At 39.5% G+C, this 24,690-nt stretch overlaps 2 protein-coding genes across 3 annotated transcripts; one reads left to right on the forward strand and one right to left on the reverse strand.

Moving 5' to 3' along the window:
* Positions 1–8,690: 8,690 nt before the first annotated feature.
* Positions 8,691–16,596, forward strand: LOC140146637 (uncharacterized). Its single transcript, XM_072168509.1, has 4 exons — positions 8,691–8,845; positions 11,477–11,639; positions 12,260–12,418; positions 14,488–16,596. The coding sequence occupies exons 2-4, from the start codon at positions 11,523–11,525 to the stop codon at positions 14,716–14,718; spliced, it is 507 nt and encodes a 168-aa protein (XP_072024610.1). The 5' UTR covers positions 8,691–8,845; positions 11,477–11,522; the 3' UTR covers positions 14,719–16,596.
* Positions 16,597–16,933: 337 nt separating this feature from the next.
* On the reverse strand, positions 16,934–24,690 carry LOC140146633 (histamine N-methyltransferase-like). Of its 2 annotated transcripts, XM_072168505.1 has the most exons (4): positions 24,606–24,690; positions 24,221–24,466; positions 19,597–19,926; positions 16,934–18,299 (listed from the first exon to the last, which is right to left on the reverse strand). In XM_072168505.1, exons 2-4 carry the CDS (start codon positions 24,438–24,440, stop codon positions 17,935–17,937), a joined length of 915 nt encoding a protein of 304 aa, XP_072024606.1. In that variant the 5' UTR covers positions 24,441–24,466; positions 24,606–24,690; the 3' UTR covers positions 16,934–17,934. The 2 variants fall into 2 exon arrangements, with proteins under 2 accessions (XP_072024606.1, XP_072024605.1); XM_072168504.1 differs by lacking the exon at positions 24,606–24,690 and having other exon boundaries at positions 24,221–24,576.

A 24,690-nucleotide genomic window follows, 5' to 3' on the forward strand; every position in this document is an offset into this window, starting at 1 on the left:
TGCGTTTAAGAAATCTAAAAAGAGAAAGACAAACAGAGATACTGTTTAATCTGCAAAACGTTCCTTAAAGCCATATTATAACATTTGGTGATGAGAACACCCTCAAAAAGGTTTTTAAATTCTGTTTTTTACACGAATGTAATGTACTTTAGTAAACAAAGATACTCTGCAAAAATAGTCTTTAGGTGCTGTAGTTTTGTCAAAATCCGAGATTTTGAATAAAACGTAGCAACTGTCGTTTTATTATTATGATGGAAATATTAGTCGAACACGTATGCGATAACAGAGTACGTACTAGTACACGGCGTACGGGACATACGTACACACATCAGAGGGTCGTACCGTATTACAACCGCTGGAGTAACATGCATTGACGCTATAGTAGTAAATTCCAATTTTCTTTGCTTTACCTCACTTGTTCGGCTCAAAATTAAACGGGGACATATCTAACAGTATAAGCTAACATTTTATGGAAAATAAATACTATTCTATTTTTCTTTATATCTCACTTTTGAACATGGTCGCTGCATACCATAATGAAACCTTCTATGTCAACAACATGGAAGTCTTCCGACTGTTCCATGAGCCACTCTTCAGTGAAGGCTCACCAGCATTGATCGCCAGTAAAACTGATATTATGAAGGTAGGACTTAAAATTCTCAAATAGCTTTCACCAACTGGAGGCCATGCCTGGACCACAGTATGGTTGCTTTAATTATCTGACCCCGCTGTCCTGAATAGCAGCTTTACAAACTGAGAATAGGGTATAGGTACAAGACATAATCCGAGAACAGTCCACTCCAGCCACCAACTTTCTTCGCTTGACGGCTTGCCTCAATTTTGCTATCTGAAAATGACATAGCCTATGATATTGTACTTTCATTTGGTAAACGAGTTGTCACTCAAAAACTGTGGTGACTGAGTGATGATCCTCTTAGGGGTGGGAGATCCAGGTGCTTCCACTGAATGGACTCATAAGGACTCACTAGCTAAATATGGATGCAACATGTCTCGGCCCTCATTCTAAGTGAGTGTAAAGGAGGTTTGACCCGATTCTGTCAACTGGAATCAATTTTGGGCATGACGATTCGGGGATCCCTCATCTAGAAGACTGCCTGGAATACCCAAATGTTAATGGATTTATGTTGAAAACACTTTCATGAGAGTTGTCATATTTATTATGTGGCTATCTCATCTTTCTTGCGTGGTTCTTTATTCATTATCACTGCCTTTGTACCGACATGATTTCGTTAGTGGTGACGTCAGCAAGTCTTTTGAACCTTGGATGATCTTCAAGGACGCTCATTCCATACTTGAACTCGAAGGGCCAGTTCGCCGCTGCTTTTGAATATCAAGGGCTTCATCACCATTCACAGCAATTTGTACATTGATAAATTGAGGTTTCCCCTTCCTTAGGAATAAATTCCATGATGACACTCTGTTCACTTCTGGTGAATTCAAGGGCAGGCTTTTTCTGCAAGGTGTCTTGCCCATATACAGTGATGCAAAAATCTACTATTTTTGCAGTAATGTTGTGAAGGATCATGCTTTCATAAGACCAAATTCATCACCCCGCGAAAACGTTACATACCATGAAGTTGAACGAACTTATTGACCGCCCCTCGTAGTATTATCATCGTCGCGTATATATATAGAATGTATTGGTTTGCAATCAGATCATCGATGAATAGGATGAACGATGGGCCCCAGTATGTAACCCTGAGGTAAACCAGCATTGATCAGCTTTATGTGCCTGATGATTTGTCATTACTTTGGTAGTCGGTTAAAGAGTCATGGAATGTTCCAGTGAAGTCAAGTGCAGAGAGTTTCAAGCAGGTCCACCGCTGGGAGGGGGAGGGGGATTGGGGGAGGTGAGACACTGGCCCCTCATTCTTAAAATTCAGCAAAATGTGGCTGTTGTCGGCAAAACCATAGGATTGTCGGCAAATTAAAAAAGCTATTCATATAAAAAATAAAATGTGCGGTTGTTACCAACTTCGGCTGTTGTTGTTATACAATATTGTTAATGTTAATGTAAAAGTGGTATTGATGAAGAAGCAATCAGTGATAATGGTATTGATGAAATACCTTTCTACTGCTGATACTAAATTGAAGCAGCTACAGTCTGCACACGTGTATTATATTATGGGCACTGCTTTAATTGATGAAATAGCTATCTAACTATTGCTGATATTGGAGTTACTAATAATGAAAAAAATGTTGAGAAAAATGTTAGTCCCCCACACACCGTCGTCATCCCTATATCTTCGTGTTAAAAATTGCCGTGGTAGTACGATAAATCCTCACGTTTTTCAACAACTACGCATGGTGATTTTGAGCTATTTTGTTCGAGATAGGCCGTGCGACTCAGGCTATGCATACAATTTGAGATTTTGAGAGCCGGCCACACTGTTTCTATTCTATGTTTTACGATTTTCGCATGATCAGTATATGGCTGGCCGTAACCGCCACAACGTGGAGCTGCTACGCGTAGCTTACTTTTCGCTTCGCGGAGCTAAATTGACCAATCATGTTAGATCTTTTCATTACGCGGAGCCAGTTGATGCATCATCGTTCCAGTGAGAGAAGACTCTTGCCAAAATTAATGTTTACTATGTGGATTTTAAATGAATCGAATGTAAATAAACCACAAACAGTTATACAGGATCAATACCATTGTTTGATTAGTGTATAGTCAATGTTACCTTGCATGCATGTGCCATGTGTGTGGCGTGTTTGTTTGTTTGTCTACTGTGTCAGGCCAGGATCACTGACACCCACGGTACTGATACTGTCATACTATCACGGTGATCATATTGTTGAATGTTGTTGACTTTAAAATAATCATGATGCAGTCATGTCTACAGTAGAATTCACCACGACCTTTGAAGGACTTAAACCCCATTAAAAGCTATTAAACCAAGATAACACTCAATGAAAACAGCTCAACTATGTTACATCAGATCTTCTCTGGTTAAATACACACTGCACTTGTGTCTGTTTTACCTGTGCAATGAACAATGAGCTGGTATTATAGTTTCAGTTGGGTGAATGATTATAAAGCGAACGCAAGGTAACAATACTGTCTGGGTTTTTGTTTACGAAATGAGACAATCGTCTGCTTATTGTTAACCAGCGTTCTTGAAAATGAGAAGCATAATGGTTTGCAGACTTAACACGGTTTAGAAATAATTTGTTCATATTTTTTGGTGTTATCTGTCGTTTACATATCCTTCCTAAAACACAAAAGTACCAATATTTCCCAACACCTAAATTAGCTAAAAATTTAGGAAATGTTACAAAACTATATTTTCTAGAATTTCAGAGAATACTTTAAATATTGACTGGTTATTTTTTACACAGTGACGTCATATAGGCAATGGCATAATACTTCTAACATACACTAGGTCACGCGTCAATGGTGAGCGCACTGAGTATTGTGTATAGGAAAACGGGCAGTACCGTAACTACAGTATGTATGGCCTACTACTAGTATATAAAGTAAATCCGAACTGGTTTGCTGAAGGTCGAATTCCGCAGGCCACGCCGCGCAAGATGTACAAATCAGCTCCCGGCGATACACTGCAGATCGCAGAATTGTGTGCATGGTTTACCACCACTCTGCCTAGCTATATAGTTGTGTACAATACTGTATGAGTTTCTTGTGAGTGCATGTCCATCTTAATAATAAGTCGGTTCGTACTTTTCATAAATTACTTTTTGAATCATAACTATCGTGACCGAGGATATCTTGCAACTACGTGAAGCTCGTCTGGCAAATTCTTAATGACTAAATTCGCTTCACGTAATGAGTAAGTCGTACTTGATTGGTCAGTTTTACCTCCGAGTAATGAAAAACTCTAACATGATTGGTCAATTTGGCTCCACGGAACAAAAAAGTCAGCTACGCGTAGCAGCTCCACGTTGTGGCGGTTGCGGCCTACCATATCAGTATCCCATATGATATTTCTATTGTAAGAAAATTTTATTTGTTGTCACGTAAATCACAGGTTTCGTTTAAATGTACTAACTGGAAATTAAATGTACTAATTAGTGAGGACCGGTATTTTGCTGTGGATATGTTTAACTGCAATTTGCGGGTAAAAATTTGAAATCCTGGGTAAAAATTTTGATAATATTCAACTCTTTGAGAAAATTATTTTATAAAGGAATGCTGGTAAAACCAGGTGCAATACAATGTACATTATTGACACACTATCACGTTCTTTATCTTCGTCAATAATAGAATAATCGATTTCAATCGAATTGAATGCATGAGTTTGTAGTTGACTACTGAGCGACCTAAGCGATCGATTGCTAGCCAATCAGATAGAACTCCTTTTCTTGCGTTCAGTGAAATACCACTCGCCTGTCGCTCACTACCACTCGCCTGTCGCTCACCAACGGAGTATTAAATTTATATTTATCGTATAGGACGTCGACGGTGTGCCCCACCTTCCACGTTTTAGATTCTTGAGCGCGCTGGGTAAAAAAATTGGGATCTACAATTCACAATTTTATTAGGCAAAAAAATATTTCCGTTATATTTTAGGAATTACTTCCTATAGGGATAAACTGTGCATATGAGACATGGGTTCAGGTGGACAGTTAACAAAAAAAATAACATGACCCGCTGCCTCAGTATCATCACTTTATGCAACTTAGCTCATAAAATCAATTAACTTACTCACGTGACATCCATGCAACGTTGCTCCTTGATTGATATCCCCAAGCTCCTACATCTTCACCCCAGGCCTTAGAATCGACGAGAGGCAACACAACCATAAAACCTAGTTTTATCTTTTCGACAAGGAATGGAGGTGGTGTTTTTCACATTTTATATGTGTAAATTTTATACTTGTATCAGGTATAACGTGTATAATTCCATTACGCGTTTTACGTGTAGGCCTACGGTACAAAAATATTTTTACAACACTGACCGTTAGGGCGTAGGCTACACCGTGCGCTCGCTGGACTGAATTATTATTTCGAAACTTGGACTTTGAAGCCTATCACGATTAAGCTGAATTTATACTCGATCGCTAAGCAATTGCGATACACCTTTTTTTTTTGCATCACGGTGGCGATAGCAGACGACAATAAAATATTCAAAATGACAATACATTTTTAGAACATCCATTGCTGTCAATAATTATTGCTTTTAATTAAGGGCTGGGGTATGAACGTTTGGACAGTATTTATTTTGGGACATTAGAGCACATTAGACATATCGAATTGCATTCTGAATATGGAGAATGTCTTTCTGATATCAAATAATTTTGATTCTTTGAAATTCGCAATTTAATACACATTTTATGGCAAATCATTAAAATTGATATTTTTGATATTTAACAGTACTCGAAGTAAACTTTATAAATCTGATGATTTATACTTAAAAAAGTATATGTAGGTGGGATGAAAAGAAAACAATCAATTGAAAATTATGACCTTTCGTATTGAAGAAATGGATTTTTTTTTTTTTTTTTTTTAAAAAATTAGGTCTTTTTGGGAAAAAAATCCACATCTTCAATATGAAATGTCAAAATTTTCAATTGACCGTCGGCTTTTCCTCCCAACTACATACACTTTAAGAATATATCATTAGATTTATATAATTTACTTCGAGGACTGTTATATATCAAAAATTTGACAAATATAAAATTTTTATAATTTTTCATAAAATTTGTATTATATTGTGATTTTCAAAAAATTAAAATTATTTGATATCAGAAAGACATGCTTCGTATTCAGAATGCAATTCGATAGGTCTGAGGTGCTCTCATGTCCTACAAAAAATACTGTCGAAACGCAATAAACGCTCATTCTAGATCCCTTAATTCATCTCCGAAAGTTAAATTAGTTAATAATCAAGAAAGGTAAATTAATAGGCAAAATAATAGATCCAGTTGGTAGGAAATGGTTGGTTGATGCATTTACGTGGCAACTAATACTTGAAGCAACATCGCTCGGGTGTTGCGATTTCTTCAACTCAGTGATTTGTATCTTTTGATCGGTTCGACTCTCTGAAAACGGAAATAAACACCGACTGAGCACACGCACGCGTGACAATCGCTTTTCTGCAAAAGTGTATCAAAAGCGATCTACCGATAGTATAAATTCAGCTTATGACACGCGCTTGCCGCAAATTTAATTATTGCTGCACCATCAGCCTATAATAGTGCCTTGTTACTTGCTTACTTACTATAACTTATACCTACCTTCTAACTGACTAACCGTTTGGTCTGAATTGACCATATCTCGAAATGCCACGAAGGTATGATCCCGGCAAGTGGTGTCAAATGAAAGAGAAAAAAGTAAAGTATAGGCCCCCTATAATAAAAATATTTCCCCACCTGGGTGACACTAATCATAAGACACGGGTCAATTGTCATATAGGCCCTTTTCATATCTCCAAATGCCAAGAATGTATGACCACCCGAGAGGTAGGAGTCAAATGAAAGGGAAAAAAGTAAAACATATATTAAAAATTATTCCCCCACCGGGGGTGACACTCCTCATAAGCCCTAGGTCGGTATTCATACTGGTCCCTTTCATATCTCCTAATGCCAAGAAGGTATGACCCCCTGAGTAGTGTCAAATGAAAGAGAACAAAGTAAAGTAAATGAAAATAATTTCGCCACCGGGGTAGCACTTCTTATAAGACCTGGGTGAAAGTTCATATTTTGGGTCCTTTTCATATCTCGAAATGCCAAAAAATGGACATATCTTAAAATGGCATGAAAGTGTGTCCCCCCGAGTGGTGTTAAATGAAAGTAAAGAATAGAATTGAAATTATTTCCACACCCGGGGTGACACTCATCATAACACCTGGGCCAATATTCACATGGGTCCTTTTCATAATCTCCAAATCATAGGTATGACCTCCGTAGTGAGTGGTGTCAAATGAGAGAGAAAAAGGTAAAGAAGGTAGGACTATGACCTCCTGAGAGCTAGGTATAAATAATAATAAATAAATTTTGGATTTATAAAGCGCCTTTCTCCAGATCTTAGAGGACTCAAAGCGCTGTAATTTCGCTGCAATGGTGAATCATCACAATCAGATCGCATCAACTAGGTTGCTGCCGAACGGCGCACACCTATCCGCATTTAGATTGTAACATCCACCAATTATCTGTGCAGCTCCCAAATTCCATTGGGTGAAGGAAGTTTTGATAACCAAACAACTAATCACCGATTTTTGCGACACAGGAGGAAACCGGAGATCCCGGAGAAAACCTGCGAGAGCGAGCATGGAATCGGGATAAACCAAGTGCACATGAGTCCTTGTGCCGCGCCGGGGCTTGAACCCGGGACCTCAGTGGTGCAAAGCGAGGGAATTACCGCTGCGCTAACTCGCCCTCCCAAGGTATCAAGGTATCAAATGAGAGAGAAAAAGTGAAGAATAATTAAAATTAACAGCACTAAGCAGCCATTCGATGACATCAATGTACGTTACGTAATTAAAGAGCCCAGTCAGATGTATTTCGCACCTGCCAAGCACAAGTCGAAAACTGGACTCTCATGAATATTGATTGGCAACATTTTCCAATATGTCAGCGCTCTAATAAGACACAATAGAACAATGAACGTTGCAGCCCGCTGGGCCTATCTAAGCTTATCTATCTCCCAGCCTGCCATTCTTGAGTGTTGCTACAATTTGCACGTGCCAAATTTGCCCGGGCAAATTTGTTGAGAAAATCCAATTTGCAAAATGGTGTAGGCGGTTTTATGTGAACGACAAGCAGGCATATTTAAATCGCCCTTTTAAAGTGCGCACCCTTCCAAAAAATCTTTTTAACCCCGGCTTTACCCCCCCCTCTCGACCGACCTGACAAAAACTGCCTTCCCCTCTTAGCTCTTTACCCAGTGGCGTACCGTGGCCGCCCCAACCCCGGGGGGCTGAAGAAGAAACAATTTTGCCGCCCCTTCCTTAACAGCCCGAAAAGGTTGACCCAATTTTTTCACGGTCGTTTGAAAAGTGAAGAGCAAAAAAAAAAAAAAAAAAAGGATTTTAGGCGCTAGCGCCCTAAAAGCAACATTTTTCAAAATTTTTAAGCTTTTTCAATTTTTGCGCCCTTTTTCTTTGCTAATTCGTTTTGCCGCCCCTTCGTTTTGGCCGCCCCTTCTTCTTCCGCCGCCCTTCGTTTTTGCCGCCCCTACTTTGACCCCGGGGGCTGGTGCCCCAAAGCCCCCCTCCAAAAAAAATACGCGCATGTTACCCTGTCAAAGCCTGATTGTTTGGTCCCCTCTCGTTAGCTCTCGTTCTGCTCAGGGGATTGTTGCACAGCTTCTGCATCAATTCACGCGAAGCCCTCAAAATATTAGGAAATACTTTTTGCCACTATACTCGTACTGGACTGGGGCTTATTAAAACAAAATCAGACCCCCTTTTGGACTGCTAAAAATTCGATCCCTTTTTCTCTGCTAACTTTTTTCATATCCCACCTCTATATATTCTCCATCCCCCACCACCAAAGTATTTTTGAACACTCCCTAACGTCAATACATTTAATATATCGTGTATTTTTGTCAGGGACCGTACTATTGTCCCGGACTATTGTAATAGAATTATACGGCTCCTGATTTTGTATACTATATTGTACATGTACAATACATGTATATAGTATGGTATAAATCATGTACATTGTACATGCATGGGTTCATGTCAGAGTGAGAGGGTTCAAGCATCAATGAAAGAGGAAGTCGAGGCATATAGCAATCAAAATACTGCGACGAAGATTTTGAAATTCATCGCCATTTACTTCCTCGTAAATATTAGTGCATGATCATATCAAAAGCTATTGGTCAACTTGGATCATTATAAGCCTACACATAATAATAAAACGTAAGTATTTTTCGTGGGTAAATTGTAAGCGAATATATTTAAAGTGTCAGCTGTATTATAGGCCCTATGTACGTGTAGGCTATGCGAGCATGATACAGCTATATATAATCCCGGATATATATAGGCCTATATATGAAGTATTTTCAGACTTCGTCAGCTCAGTGCATTGTGTTTTAGTGATCTGCTTTATAAATATAATCTGATACGTAAATAGGTATTGACTCAACATTAAAGCCATAATGTACAAATTTGACGGACAGAGGGCTGTGCAATAATTATGAGGCCCCCAAAAAAATGCTTGCCTCCGGTTTCGGTTCGCCAAAAATGTCTTATCCCCCAGGGCTCATAATTATTGCACAGCCCCTGAATAATTGATTTTTCCTCCATTTTTTTTCAAGTAAAGGTATTGTATGACAATATAACATAACATTTAATACGGCAACTACGGCACATCCCCTTCCGGCCGACCCCCTCCCGAACGTCTTTGACAAAGACTTCTTCTTCTTCTTCTTCTTAGGTACGTCGACAGGGCGGCTTTATTTATATGCCACATTTCGTCAACTTAATGTATGGGGTACTCGCGCGCAAAAAAATTAAAAAAAGGGGGGAATGGCAAAGGATAAGGCTGGATATCAGTCTAAGTGCTGTGCATGTGCTGTGCTGAAATGGATTGGTATCTAACGTGCTGCTCTGGTATGGGTTGGTAGTGCTTGAAGCTGCTGCTTGAAGGCGTCGATTGAGGGCGCTTCAGCTACTTCTTTGGGCAACTCATTCCATTCTCTCAATGTCCGGGGGAAAAAGGAGAGCCGGTGGACATCCTTTTTGATGAAATCATTTCTCAGACTGTGTTTGTGCTTCCCTCTAGTACTGATAGTCTGTTCTGCTGCTTCCAGGTAGTTGGTCTTGTCTATACCTACAAGGCCATTGAGGATCTTATACAGCATAGTCAATCTGCTGTTTTTCCTACGATCTTCCAATGTGCTCCATTCCAAGTGTTCAAGCATGGAAGTTACACTAGCGTCTCTCTTGAAATTATGGACACAGAATCTACACTGCAAAAAACGTGAAAAAGCGTGTTTAGGAATTAAACACTTTTCTCGCACCACATTTCTAAACATGCTTGATTCCTAAACCCCTATAGTGGCAGCCAGCCCTAATGTATAGCTACTAACTGCTCCATGGGGGGGGGGGGGGACTTGACGGAGGTGAGTGGCTGCAAAAGGCGTGTTTAGGAATTAACACTTTTCTAAACACTATCTTGCACCACGTGTTTAAAAATGTTAAAATGCTACACATGTTTAGGAATTTGGTGGGCATGTGTTTAGGAATTTAACACACGATGTCTTGGAATTTGACATTGGTGTTTAGGAATTAACACTTTTCTTGCACCACGTTTCTAAATATGTTTGATTCCTAAACACCAATATGTCAAATTTCTTGGAATGTTATTCTTATACAATATCGTTAATAATTAATCGTAGTTACTAATGGTAAAAAAATGATGAAAAATGTTTTATCAATTTTTCAGGCCGTCGGCAAAATATGCCCCTAATCCGACTGATCTAGCGACGGCCCTGGGCGCAGACGCGAAATGAGGGCGAAGCTCGAGAATCGAGGGCGAACCAACTCAATTATTACTAGGCCTATGCTATACTCCTACACATGTTGATAGCTCGCGGCTACTCCGCATGGCTCACAATTGTTGCGCAGTCCCTATAAATGGTTTTTTTCATGTCAAAAATTTTAACCCCCCTCTTAATGGAGCTAAAACTTTTTCGACCCCCTCAATCACTTCAACATTAATGGTACGCGGCAAATTGAAAATACCATGGGTGGGCGCGGCTTATTCGAACGAATACGGTATATGGGTTTCATCTGGAAGCCCAATCGCGGTCGGTTTCGAAAAGAGAAGGGTGTAAACCCGCGCATGTCCCAAACGATCCAATTCAAAAGTTTGTAACGAGGGATATTCCCGGGGATATTCCTTGTAAATATGTTTCACTTTTAACATGTCTGAACTACCTCTGACATGTCTTATCTGTCCCCAAAATTGATATAAATAAATAAAAAAAGTTTTTATTCCTGTTTGCGTAAATGTGCTGGTTTGTTTTGTAAGAGGGGTTTTGTATAATGCCCCCATCAGGGGCCCGGTGCCCCACCCCAATGCATGGCTGGTGGCCAGAACACATCCCCCTTCCAGTAGGATGCATGACTCACGCTACACCACTGTCTCATTGCTTCCTGCTCGGCATGCTCATAGCCTCCTAACATGGAAGAGGTCATGCAGACAGGTTAGCTGAGGGTCTACTCCCAGGCCATTCTCAGATCCAACATTTTATCGTAGATCCATTCAAATGTATTTTCATGTTGAATGTCCCACAGATATATGCTTCTTTGGGAGTAACAGGACTCTATATACAGACGCCCCCCCCTCCCCAGTAGGATGCATGACTCACGCTACACCACTGTCACATGTTGCTTCCTGATGACTTAAGATCTCGGCATGCTCATAATATGAGAAGAGGTCATGCAGGCAGGTTAGCTGAGGTCTACTCCCATGCAGGCCATTCTCAGATCCAACATTTTATCGTAGATCCATTCAAATGTATTTTCATGTTGAATGTCCCGCAGGTCTATGCTTCTTTGGGAGTAACAGGACTCTATACAGACGACCATCATGGACACAGTGCATGCAGACCAGGAGCCCACAGAAGGCGACGATGATGTACCCACGGTGAACGTCAACTCAGACAAAGAAAAGCTTCTTCCACCCGCAACCTTTCACGATGATGAGGTAAAATTCATACACCTGATAATCTAATTCTATGTAACCTTTTAATGCGGGGTTGGGGACACTCATGTGTAAAAGTGGTACGAGTATGTGTCCCTTTTTCAGGCTCTCCGGCAGGTCCAAATATTTCCATTGATCATACTCCAGTTCTTCCAAGTTAGCATTATTTGAGTAAAACACCCAAAATTCAGCCCATAAGCTTAAATTTGAAACAACACACAGCTTATATATATTGTTCATATAAAGGGAAGCCCCTTTGCCCGGAAATCAGTTCTCAGTTTCCAATGTTCGGCGCTCGCCGCACACTCCTACCAAAATTTAAGTTGTAAGTTGAGTGCCTTATCCAGGGCCTTTTATTAATAATCCAGCAGTAATCATTTCACAACGATGAGATACAATTTAGAGCTCTTATTACAACCCTTGAAATCGTGAAAAACTTGGCGGAAGGAGAGTGCATGACCCGCTAGACTGACATGAGGAGGGGGGGAGGGGTGGTTCTAGGGATCCGCAGCCGAGAGACACCAAGGCCAAAAGTTAGCCCATTTACCATTCATTCTTTAGTACAGATGTTCCACGGGAGGTGTTGTAATGAGATCATGCTTGTTTATTTCTCTTTTTGCTAGACGCATGATGTTCCCCCGCCTGCATACTTTGAAATGTCTGGTCGATTTGGAGACAGACAGGAGCCGTTCGACAACACATGTACTTTAGTTGGGGCCGTGTTGGTGACATTGGTTTGCTGTGCGCCATTTGGAATTGTTGCCATCATTAAAGCCATGACGGTAAGTTGTCTAGTGGTGTCAATTGTGTCTTACAATAGACACGTCTTTAGCAATAAACCTTTTCGAACCGAGTTCATTTCAATAAAACACGAACAGGGCCGGATTTAACTTTTTTTTTGGGGGGGGGGCCTGGGCCAGGCCAAAATTTGGAGGCCCCCAAACGCACCGCGAGGAAGGCATGTGCACTCAAGTGGCCAAGTTTTTAGATTCTATTAGGACATTTGCGCGCGAAGCGCGTGAAAAATTTCAATCTAAGACTATTTTAGCCCAAATTGAAGCTAAATGTTGCTATACAACAAGACAATGCGCGCGAAGCGTGCAAAATTGTGTAATTTTTGCACCCTATTTTGGCTCAAAACATGGTGTTTTTCGGCTAGAATGGAAGGTGCACCCTGCACAGGGCAATTATGAGGGCCCCCCAAATACCTCTTCAGCATCTTATACAGTGCGAAGTTCCAATGTGTAACTAACACAGGCATCATATACGATGAACTTCCGACTGTCATGGATGAGAGAGGTGCAATCAAGTGTGTGATGGTATGTCTTGTGTAAGAGACTGAATTGTGGAAGAGGTGATGCATATTATCGTCGTTCTGTAAAAAAAATAACTGACGAAAAATGACGAACGTTTGATCATTTTGTTCCATTAGTATCTCATTGTGAAAAACCAAGTAGCTGAAGTGTTAGCTCAATATGCTTAAATATTTAAACCGATGACCCCATGCAAAAGCCTGGTGCCATAATTCATAAGATTTCGGTACAATTTCCGAACTTTTCCGATCTTGATTTGAAATGTCGATTGCCTAAAATCACTATAGTGTCTGCTTGCGATTGAAACACTTCATAACACATGCTTTATCGCTGTTTATGAAGCAGCGGCTTTAACTGAAACTTGTTGCACGTGTCTTCCATGGCGACTTTATTATACTGACTGCGCACAAAAAGTATCCGAACGCTATAAAACCAAAAGCAAAATCTAAAAGACACTAAAATGATGCACACGGGAACATTTTGATCTTTGTCCCCATCCTATACCAAAAGGTCTATTGCCATTTGGTCTAATACCATTTGGTCTAATTCCCGTTTAGTCTATATTCAATTGGTCTATTACCAGAAAGGCTAATTGCCAGTTAGTCTAATAATCATACAGTCTAATGTCCATTTAGTCTAATATTGTTTGGTCTAATAACCGGTATGTCTACTAACCATATAGTCTAATAACCATTTGGTCTAATATTTCATTAATAACCATTTGGTCTAATAACCGTTTGGTCTAATAACTGTTTGGTCTAATACTCTTATGGTCTAATAACCAGTTAGTCTAATACCATTTCGTCTATTTATTAATAAACTTAATGCTTGTAAGACTAAATGGTGTGTAGACCAAATGGGTATTAGACCAAATGACTATGAGACCTATTGGTTATAGACCAAATGAGTATTAGACTAAATGGTCGTTAGACTAAATGGTTTTAGACTTATTGGTTATTAGACTAAATGGTTATCGGATCAAATGGTTATCGGACCAAATGAATAAAGGACCAAATGATTATTGGACGTAGTGGATATATACCTAATGGGTTTAGACGAAATGGATGTAGACAAAATGGATATTAGACCAAATGGTATTAGACCAAATGGCAAATCCCCTACCAAAACTGGGACGAAGAGTTTACGTTACGAAGAACGCTGGACGCCCCTGGGTGCATGGAGGTTGTTCAGCTCCTCGTGAGCTTGAACTAGTTGGTTTGATGTTAACATCCCGAATAAGGAGAGGAGGAGAACAATGGCGTAGATCTGGGGGGGGGGGTTTGATGGGGAAAATACAATCTCTCCAATGTTGGCGCTTCTATGTGGGTTTCTGACTAAATTAACCTCATTTGACCATGTTAGCCTAAATGAGTCAATTTTAGCTTCAATATAGCAAAATATTTCTCGCACTTCGCTATACTTCATGCACATGTCAAAAAGAAATCTACGACACTAGAGGGCAAGGAAGAGCCTCACTTATTGCATTAGGTTGGTTGTCACCTAAACTAAACTGTTTTCATTTATTATTTATATTTTAGGCTCGTATCAAACATGCCTATGGGGACGAATATGCAGCAAAAGACGCCAACAGGTCCGCGAAGAGATGGATCATAGCCGGTGTCCTGTTCGGTCTAATGGTAGTTGTTCTCTACTGCGTGGGTTTGGGTGTCTATATTCAGCAAATGCTTGAAATGGCACAGATGCAACAGCAGCAACAACAGAGCACCTACATTGACGCCAATCACCATAGATACTATAGACAATCCTAAGACAGTTAGCATGCGTCGTGAACTGTTGACGAACTTTTGCATGTTTTGAACGCGTCAACATTTTCTACTATACACATTATGTAGTTGCTTTCGATAGAATTACGGTCATTATGATAACCAGTGACTATAGTCATTCAGTCATGCTTACACCCTCTTGCGGAAATTCAACGGGATGTTTTATCTGAGACTAACCTTTATACCCCTTACCCCTAATCCCAAATCCTATAACCTACTTTTAAATCCTAAATCAAAACCCTGAAGCTGATCCCCAAATAACACCAAAAACTTTCTCCGTGACCAATTAACTCATGATTGGCTCAGTGCCGAATTTTGCCTCTAGAACTCTCGTCTGGAGTCCGAACTCAGTCCTTGGGTTACCGTTTGCTGTATTCAGACATCTGCTATATTGAACCTATTATAAGGACTATAAAAAAAACCCAAAAACCCTATCGAAAACCTGCAATTAAATGTGCTATTCCAGGGTGTACTTCGGAGTCAGATTTCCGACGTGCCTGCCGTCTTCAAAGCCGTGTACAATGAGAGCTAGCGGCATCCCCTGGTGGCTGATGAGGATCCGGGGAATTTAGATGTGATAATTAGCATTTTCACTAAGACGTGAGATGTAAAAGTGAAACCACCAACAACATGAACAATAACGGCAACTCCGCAAGCATGCAGTCCGAGACGCGTATTTATGCAGGCCGGGACGCGTATTTATTTCCTGCAACCACAATAGACCGCAATACGCAATTGCGGCCCATTACAGAATCTGTGGTTGCAGCGACGGTTGCAGAAAGAAATTATGCGTCCGTGGAGCAAGTGTAGGACCGAAAAAATTCACTTCTCTGAACATGAAAGTTTATAAGTTCGAATCCGCGATTAATTGCTACTCATTCCTTGTCAAGGGATCGCATAAACTGATGACGTCATTTCCACGGTTCGGGTCTCCGGGCATGATTAGCACAACCTCTCTACAGTATTTGGGGAAAACGGCACCAACTCTTGGTAAAGGGAAAACCAAAAATGCATTTTCATCCCTATTGATATAACATGTATGTAGGTACGTGTTGCCTACAGTAATTATGGTGCATATAACTGTAAATATTATTAACCATTATAATGTAAAATGTTAAATTATCTCCCTTTCTGTAAATTGCTTTTAAAGATAATTTATATTTTTATAAACCTCTAAAATCCGTAGTCTTTATTTAGCAATGCTTATAATAAATCTCGCATTCCTGTGCCTGGCTACCACATGTTTGTACAACTAAACGAAATATTATAATCTCGTGTCTACTTGACTGAGATAATAAGAAACATACCGTTCGACAAATAGTCGCCTCTCCCCCCCCCCCCCTTCAAATAAACGCCCCACCACTTTTTTCAACCAAGATGTTTAAAAAATGCCGATATTTCCATGCTATCTTGTGTAGTAAGCTTACCAAGTTGCTCACATGGTCGATAATAGCGTCACTTTTTGGCGAAAATCTGGATTGGAAACCCGGAAGTGAACCAGAAGTCAGTGTTTCTAGTTCATAGTTCGTCATTTTAGCGGGAGTTTTAAATTTACCTAATGATTTTAACGTGAATTATCGTTCTAAAATTGACCTTGAATAAACGCCCCCCTTTGGGAAAATGTAACGCCCCCGTGGGCGTTTATTTGACGAAATACGGTATAAGCTTTATCCTGGTGGTGCTCGAATTTGAATTTTGGGAGGATAAGTAGGGATGAGGCTATCAATCGGGTCACTCACCTTTAAACTAGGCTACATCATGCGCAGTGCAAGTTATACGAGATATTAGACCAAGAGCTGTAGGCATTCCTGTATTGTTTGTGATATTTGTACAATGTGTGAAATAAAATACGTTTTTAACATATATTATGTGTGAATCTGTCTGTTTTTTTACTCTTTCTGATGTTTTAATAAATTTATAATTAAAAGACACAACAAAATGTTGTTAATTCCACCGTAAATGATCGTTTTAAAATGGTATTCATTTACTTGCCCCTCTCCCCCTGAGCAAAATATCCTTCCGAAACGCCACCACTTTTCTGATTTTGGCGACACTATATACACGTAGTAAACGCCCAAAACACGATACGATTCAATCGGATCATGATAACATGAATATTCATGATCGATAAATGATACATTATTCATAAGTTTATTTCCGCATATAAAAACATGGACATTGTCAGTCACGTGGATGGGTATTATGTTTACTCATTTTGTATTTATGTACATACCAGTCGATACTCAGATTGGGCTATTCCATTTAAAATCCACACTACCCCTGTGAAATATTTTGGGACTATCTTCCATAGGGGGAGTAATCAAATGTAATGAACACATTAGCAGTTCCATTTGGAGATACACCCTCTGAGAAAGATTCAATCTGAATCTTCCACTGAGGGAGGGTGTGTTTCAAATGAAGCTGATAATGTGTTCATTCCATTTGAAATTCATACGCCCCCTGTGGAAGATATTTCCAAAATCTTCCACAGGGGTAGTGTGGATTTGAAATGGAATCGCACATAGTAACGCTTTTAAACCATTGAAATAATAAAATTATCTTTAGTAACATGAATTAATGATTATATTGTCACAAACTTTACAGGGGGGTGCACTCACTGAAAATGGGTGACGGGGATGTGCAGTCACATTGACCCCTATTTTTTTTTAAATTTCCTCTTCTGAAATCCAACTTGATTTATATAGCTAAATCAGTCAGTGGTATTTGTGCCGGGGGATTCTTTTATCCTTGCTCCGGAAGCCACAACCCCTTACTGTGCTTGCTATCGTCAACGTATCCCGAAACTAATATCTCCCGGGATCCGAGACCAGGATCTCGTAGTTTGGACCTCTAATAAGGAGGGTGGCTATGGATTTGTTAACCCTTATATACTAATATAGCATCCCAATCCATGTTCAGCAGAATTTGATCACCACAAACCTCGCCATTTTTAGGCTCTTTTAAAAACTTCAGATAGTCTTCAACCAGCTTCTTTGGCGCATCAAACCTAAAACTTTTCTTGTGGGTCACAAAGTCTAGAAGGAGATCACCCCATTACGCCACATTCCCTTATACGCCACTTTGGGGACTGTGCTTGCTATCGTCAACGTATCCCGTAACTAATATCTACCATATCTACCGGGATCCGAGACCAGGATCTCGTAGTTTGGACCTCTAATAAGGAGGGTGGCTATGGATTTGTTAACCCTTATATACTAATATAGCATCCCAATCCATGTTCAGCAGAATTTGATCACCACAAACCTCGCCATTTTTAGGCTCTTTTAAAAACTTAAGATAGTCTTCAACCAGCTTCTTTGGCGCATCATACCTAAACCTCTTCTTGTGGGTCACAAAGTCTAGAAGGAGATCACCATCTTCATCCCCGTCAACGAAACACTTGGTAATGTCGAGTTTGAGAGGTTGTGGGTACACTTTGCAGGGGATTCCTCGCTTATCGAAAGCTCGTCGTATCTCTGAAGTCTTGACGAACTTTGTGATGTTATCGGCCTCTTTTTCCTGTAGATCATTGAATCGCTCATGCACATGGTTGATCCCACTTTTTTCTGAAAAATCAAATCAAAGCCAGAAATTGACCAGGAGAAACAATTACGATTATATTACAATATAGACCCCCTAATATGATGACAATACATGATATAAGCGAGTGCCCCTCCCCCTCCCCCGCACAACACCAGGAGCAAACCCGGGGACACAAACGAGGATGTCACAGATTTGGATGAGTGCTTGGTATTTAAACTATTATACACTCATAGAAATTGTTCGTTGGCATTACTCAGTAAGTTGATGTAAGTCGTTGCGTCAACTTTCCGAGTAATGCCAACGCGTACAATTTTGAGTAACGCTGACTCGATATCATTATGTTGGTCGCACTCATTTGCACTTATTTTATTGAGTTGTTGCAACTCAGAAAATGAAACTAGCCTAGGTTAGCATAATTTTCTACAGGTGTGCTATAGTATACACAATTTTGCACTGATTACAAAAATAAATATTTGAATACTGCTAATTGTGCAGAAAATGATCCAATTACGTGAATTAAGTAACAAAGTACCAAATTGGAATAACTCAAAACAATAAGTACCCGTAACTTAATATGAACGAGTTACATCAACTTACATGTTGAGTTACAATAACTCAACTAATTGGTTCTTTGAACCTTGTTTATTTTCTAAGTTCCCTGATCTTGAATTCAGAAGTTGGCATTACTTAAAAAGTTGACGCAACGACTTACATCAACTTTTTAAGTAATGCCAACAAAGTTGATTAGTTGACGGAACTTTTTGAACTTTTTCAGCATTTTTTAAGTTCGGATAACTAAAATGAATTTTGTTTTGGCAACTTTTACACTATTTTTGAGTTGTCCAAACTTACTCCTTTTGAATTGCGCCAACAAGGCAAACAAGTCATTTCTATGAGTGTAGTTTATAGCAACTATTTTAAAAAACGGTTGCGATTTTGTACGGTAGTTCACAGCATCTTGCAAATGGTGGTGAGCTTTGGCAAAAATTGCTTTGATCATTTCATAGCGAGTGTGTAGAAGAATTAAAATATCACAGATATACTTTTGTAGGTCATGTGGTTCTTGAGTTATGTTGCAAAGAGGGGTGAAACAACAACACTTTTGTAAAATGTACATAACTCATTAACAACAATAAATCAAGCAAGTTTTCAAAGTATATGATTTGTAGAATGAACCTTTGCAAAACACCAACGTGTTATTTTTTAATAATATATTGATTTAGATAATGAAAATCGATTTTTTTTGTTGCTGTTTCGACCAACAATATCTCGTCTACCTTTAAGGGAGGAGGCTGATTTCAGCATCCCTCACAATCATACCTGAAGTTATGATGACCAACAAAACACCACCATCCTCCATTCGGTCGTACAACGCCCCCAACGTCTCGTCCACATTAGGCACGTGATACAGACTATGTATTGCGTGGATAAAATGAAATTTGGTGACTTCACCAGCCTGCTGACAATCCTGATGATAATCAGCATATTTCTGCTGTCGCCAGTCAAAGACAACTCCTGATAAAGACTTCTGTTGTGATGTTACAAGTTGGCGGTATTTTTGAATCATCTGGTCTGAGGGTTCGATGACGGTGTTCCTTATCTTCGGATATTTTGGGAGGAGTTTCTTGAGCATCTCGTAGTCTGCTTCCCCTGCAATATATAGGGTAAGATGGGGTAAGTGGGACACTTAATGATATTATTGGATATAAAAATTCATGTAAGTGAATAAAGATTGGACTTATGTTTTTATAATTCAAGTATAATCCTAGGACAATGTCTGGTGTTAGTTTTGGGGCGATACTCCAATTCAGTACAGATTGGCGGGCCAATTATTTACTGACTCAACTGTCCCACTTACCCCATCACTTTGTTGGACGGTTAATTTTGCCATCCATAAGAAAATGTAAGTGACTTTGGGGTATAAGCATGGTCACTTGCGTCTAGCTAACTGTTCAAGTGACCATGCATATGTACCCCAAAGTCACTTGCATTTATTATGGAGGGCAGGGTTTTCTTTAACGCACAAAACACGCTTACGCGTTCAGGCACTTTTCTGACTCCTTTAAATCCATAGCCCCAAAGTCCAATGCGTACAAAATCTTGAAAACGTACGCGTTCAGATATTGCAAGATTTGAATAGAGAAACACCCGATATTGTGCATTTATTCTCGGCTTTTGGCATTTAGGACCTATACTCCCGATATGTATATAGGCCCATCGACTCTCTAAAATTGTATAGTGTCAGTTTGAAATCTTGCAAATTGGGTTCGGGTCCTTTTTCTGTTTAAATGATGCACCAAATATGTCTTCAATTGGACTTTAATTTTGCAAAATTTTCCAGGGGGGAACTTCCCCCTCAGACACCCCCATGCGTAGTGGATAAACAAGTGACCATTTTTGCTTCTGCTTTTGACATTTGCCAATTTAGGCCCTATGTTTTAACACAGTTTATAGATCTAATGGGGAAAACGTGACAACGAAAGGCCTTATGGACCGTCATTTCACAATTTTCGGCTTTTCAACTGTTCAAACTTAAATTTTACACAGTAATAGTGCCAAAATGGTCCACCAAATTGCTTCAATTAGGTCTTCATTTTGCAAAATATTCCAAGTTCTAAGGGGGAACATCACCCTGCGTAGTTGATAAACAAATGGCCACTTTCACTTCTGCTTTCGACATTTGCCAATTTATGTTTAACACAATTTATATGCCTACCATAAATAGGGAAAACTTGCCGTCCACGAAAGGCTCCATGGACTGCTCATTTCACAAATGTTCAGCATTTTTAAACTAAAATTTTATACATTAATAGTGCCAAAATGATCCACCAATTGCTTCAATTAGGTCTTCATTTTGCAAAAGTTTCTTACTTCTCAAGGGGCATTTTTAAATATTTTCTACTAAAATTCCCCCTCCCCCTTCTGACTGCTCTAGATCCGCCACTGCTCCAAAACAGTGGCGTATATTTCTTTTTGACTCAAGGGGGGGGAATGTTTTGAAGTACAGTGAATCCAGCCCCTTTTGGAGAAAGAATAAGTTTATGGTACAAAAATTTTTGCCATTTTGAAGCTAAACTGTTAATTTGCACTTTTGGGGCTAAATGGCCAAATATGAGGATAATGTGGTCAAAAACCCACATACAGGCGTCAACATTGGGGGATGATTGTATGGACCATCCCCTGGCAAAATATTGGGGAGATGCCCCCCCCCCTCCGGATCTACGCCTATGGCTCCAAAAACACACATATTGTTAAAAATGTCTTCAAAAATAATATTATAAAAATACCCTTGGGCAATGTTTTGACTCCTTCAGAGGAAAAATTCACAATTGAAAGGGTCAAAAAAATTTGAAAATACCCCTTCAGCAAAATGCTTAAAGAAAACCCTGATGGAGGGTATAATTAACCGTACATTTGTTGCCGAAATGAGTAACATATAATTGAGAAAACAAATGGACATAAAGCTGCTTCTGCCTCTAAGCCCTCGATACATTCCTGTATCCATCTTTTCTGCAGTGTCGTGATTGTCTCCCTCCTTTCAGTAAGGCCGTATAAAATTAATGTTTTGGTTCTCGTCCAGAGGATTTTCATGAATTGATGAGGGAGGAGGTGTTTTTTTTGTTTTTTTTTCCAATGTAAAATTAGCATTGTCAGTAGTTTTCGGTCTTCTCCAACAGTGCTCGAGGAAACGATGAGGCCCTTTTTTTTTTTTTTTCAAATGTGAGATTCTGAGGATAAACCCCTAGAGTACCACAAAAAGACTTGGAAGTGATGCTTGTTCTCTAATAAACTTATTTATATGTATGAAGATTTCATAAATCATTCCAAAGTCTAAAAAATTGAAAAATCTAAAAAAAAAAAAAAATCTGACAAATCCCAGAAATTGAGGAGGGAGGGGACGAGAACCAAAATATTAATTTTACACGGCCTAAACATGGTAAAGTTGCAATTATAGCTAGGCCCTATAGGCCTATGCCCCTCCTGTCTACATAATTAGTCTCTCTGTCTTTCCCTTATTTTATTCTTTTGTTTTCTATCTCTGTCTGTCTCTGACTCATACTCGGGGGGGGGGGGGACTCACTAAAAATGGGTGACGGGGATGATCATGTGCGGCCAAACTGACCCCCATCAACGAATGACCCCACTTTTTTAATGAACTTCCTCTCACTCAATCCTCCTTTTTCATTTTCCTGTCACCACGGACCCCTTTTTTAATCTGATAATCTCTCACTGAATGACCCCTTTTTTTAAATTATTTTTCTTCAAATGTTGATGACTTTTTGAAAGTATTGTATCAACTTTTATCTATGCTGAACCAAAACGGAAATACCCCCTTTTTTGGTAAGATTTTCCCCAGTCTCGCAAAAAGAACCCCTTTTTGGCCTTCTCATTGTGACCCTCTTTTTGGTGTCTAGGCCTATAGGCTCTCACCAAAAGACCCCTCAGTTTCGAACTGCTGTCTGCACATCCCGTCACTTCCAAAGTCGACACCCCCGGCTCATACTCTGCTGCCTGTAGGCCTATACGTCTTGTCTGTTTGTCTTTCTTTCTGTCAGTCTGTGGCGTAGCGACTGGGTGCAGGGAGGGGGGGGGGGCAAGTGCCCTGGGCGCCACCCTTGGGGGGGGGGAATTGACCAATTCAGCATCCGCGATTCCGCGCCCCTCCAAGCGATGAAAGTCGAAATTTTCAGCACAAAAGCATTTGAAAGATCAATTTTCAACTTCATATAGGGTAAATTGGGGGTAAATGGAACGCTGAGAATACAATTTCCTCAATCAAGAACAAAATTGGGCAACAATCATACCGAGTGTTCATTTACCCCAACGCCAAACGTTCCGCTTTTGTTTCATACCCCAAACTTGGGTTTACTCGGTATTTGAGTGGAAGAAAATCTTAAAGGTTGTCACTGACCTTGAAGTGGTGCTACGGTTCAGTGAACAATACTAATTTAAGGGTATTGATTCCTAAATATTTGAATATTGTGCTGAGAGTTGTCATACAATATTGGCAATATGTTTGTTATCTAAATTAACATAAATGTTTTAACAAAAAAATAGTAGATTTTAATGATGCAATTATGCAAATTAATATGCTAATTAGCTAATTAATTGGTTTGGTGTTCCATTTACCCCACAACAGATCCACTTGGGGTAAATGGAACATGGTTAAGTAACCTTAAATATATATAACATGTTAAATATTTTCTTGCTAATTGGTTTAAATATTATGAAATTATATATTACAAATAACTAATTCATGGTTGATTAGGCCCCCTTTTGATTTTTTAAAATCCGATAACCATTTTTTTCTGTTATGTACCAAGAGGAAGTGCATTTTTATGTGGTATTTTACCATGTTTATAAAAATCATGAAAACAAATTTATTGTTCTTATTCTTTTGTTTAGCAACAAAATATATGTTAAATATAACATTCTGATGTATTTTCAATGTAAATATAGCTATGAATGTAGGCTCCTTGCAAGTAATCCCATTACCCACCCCACTGTTCCATTTACCCCAATTTGTTGGGGTAACTGGAACACTATGACCATGTATGTATTTGGACTGAGTACAAGAAACAAAGCATAAAATGGGAGTTAATCTGTTAAAACAAGTTGTAAAAACATAGGCCTATAATCTACTTCTTGAAACCAAAACAAATCATATATGGATACCCTCCCGACCACAGAAAGTGTTTTATTGCTTAAGCGTTCCATTTACCCCAATTTACCCTAAATAGAGGCCTAAATAACCAAAATTAATTAAGTGGTAGACCCAATTGTTTCAAGAATCAGGGGGGTGGCATTATATATCCTTTTTCCTTATACCTCTAGCTATAGGCCTGAGGCCTATACGCCACTTTTTGTCCACCGTCCACAGACCATGAGACCACAGATATTGGTGATGCATATGCTATAGGCATAGGGCCTACGACCTACGTACCTGATCCACTTCCAACTCCCAGCACTTGTAGCCCATCCTCCTGTTGATCACCATTCTCAACTTTGATTTCATCTGTCACAAGTTTGTCAAATTTTGTCTCATACCATTGGTTGTAAACCGCGTCTTCGCCAGAATAATACTTGAAGGCTTTGAGTGCCTTCTTGTATCGTACCGTGTCGTCAAGCAATGGCCGCATAGTGGTAGTGATTGGGTTCGCCATACTGAACGTCAATATCTACCTATCCGCTGCATGGAAAGAATGTTGTATCAAAACATTGAAAAAACACCGTAGTTATTTTGTACAAAATTACTTAGTGCAACTGTTCCACGAGTTATTAGTAAATTTAATTATCAATCGGCATAAATAATACAGTTTCCAACTTACAATAGGCCTATTATTCATTGAATAATGGGTTAGCCATGTGCGTGCATGCGAAGAATAGCTAAGAATGAAATAGCTACTGTCACAG

Source organism: Amphiura filiformis, chromosome 2 (genome assembly GCF_039555335.1).
Source record: "Amphiura filiformis chromosome 2, Afil_fr2py, whole genome shotgun sequence".
NCBI classification, from domain to species: domain Eukaryota; kingdom Metazoa; phylum Echinodermata; class Ophiuroidea; order Amphilepidida; family Amphiuridae; genus Amphiura; species Amphiura filiformis.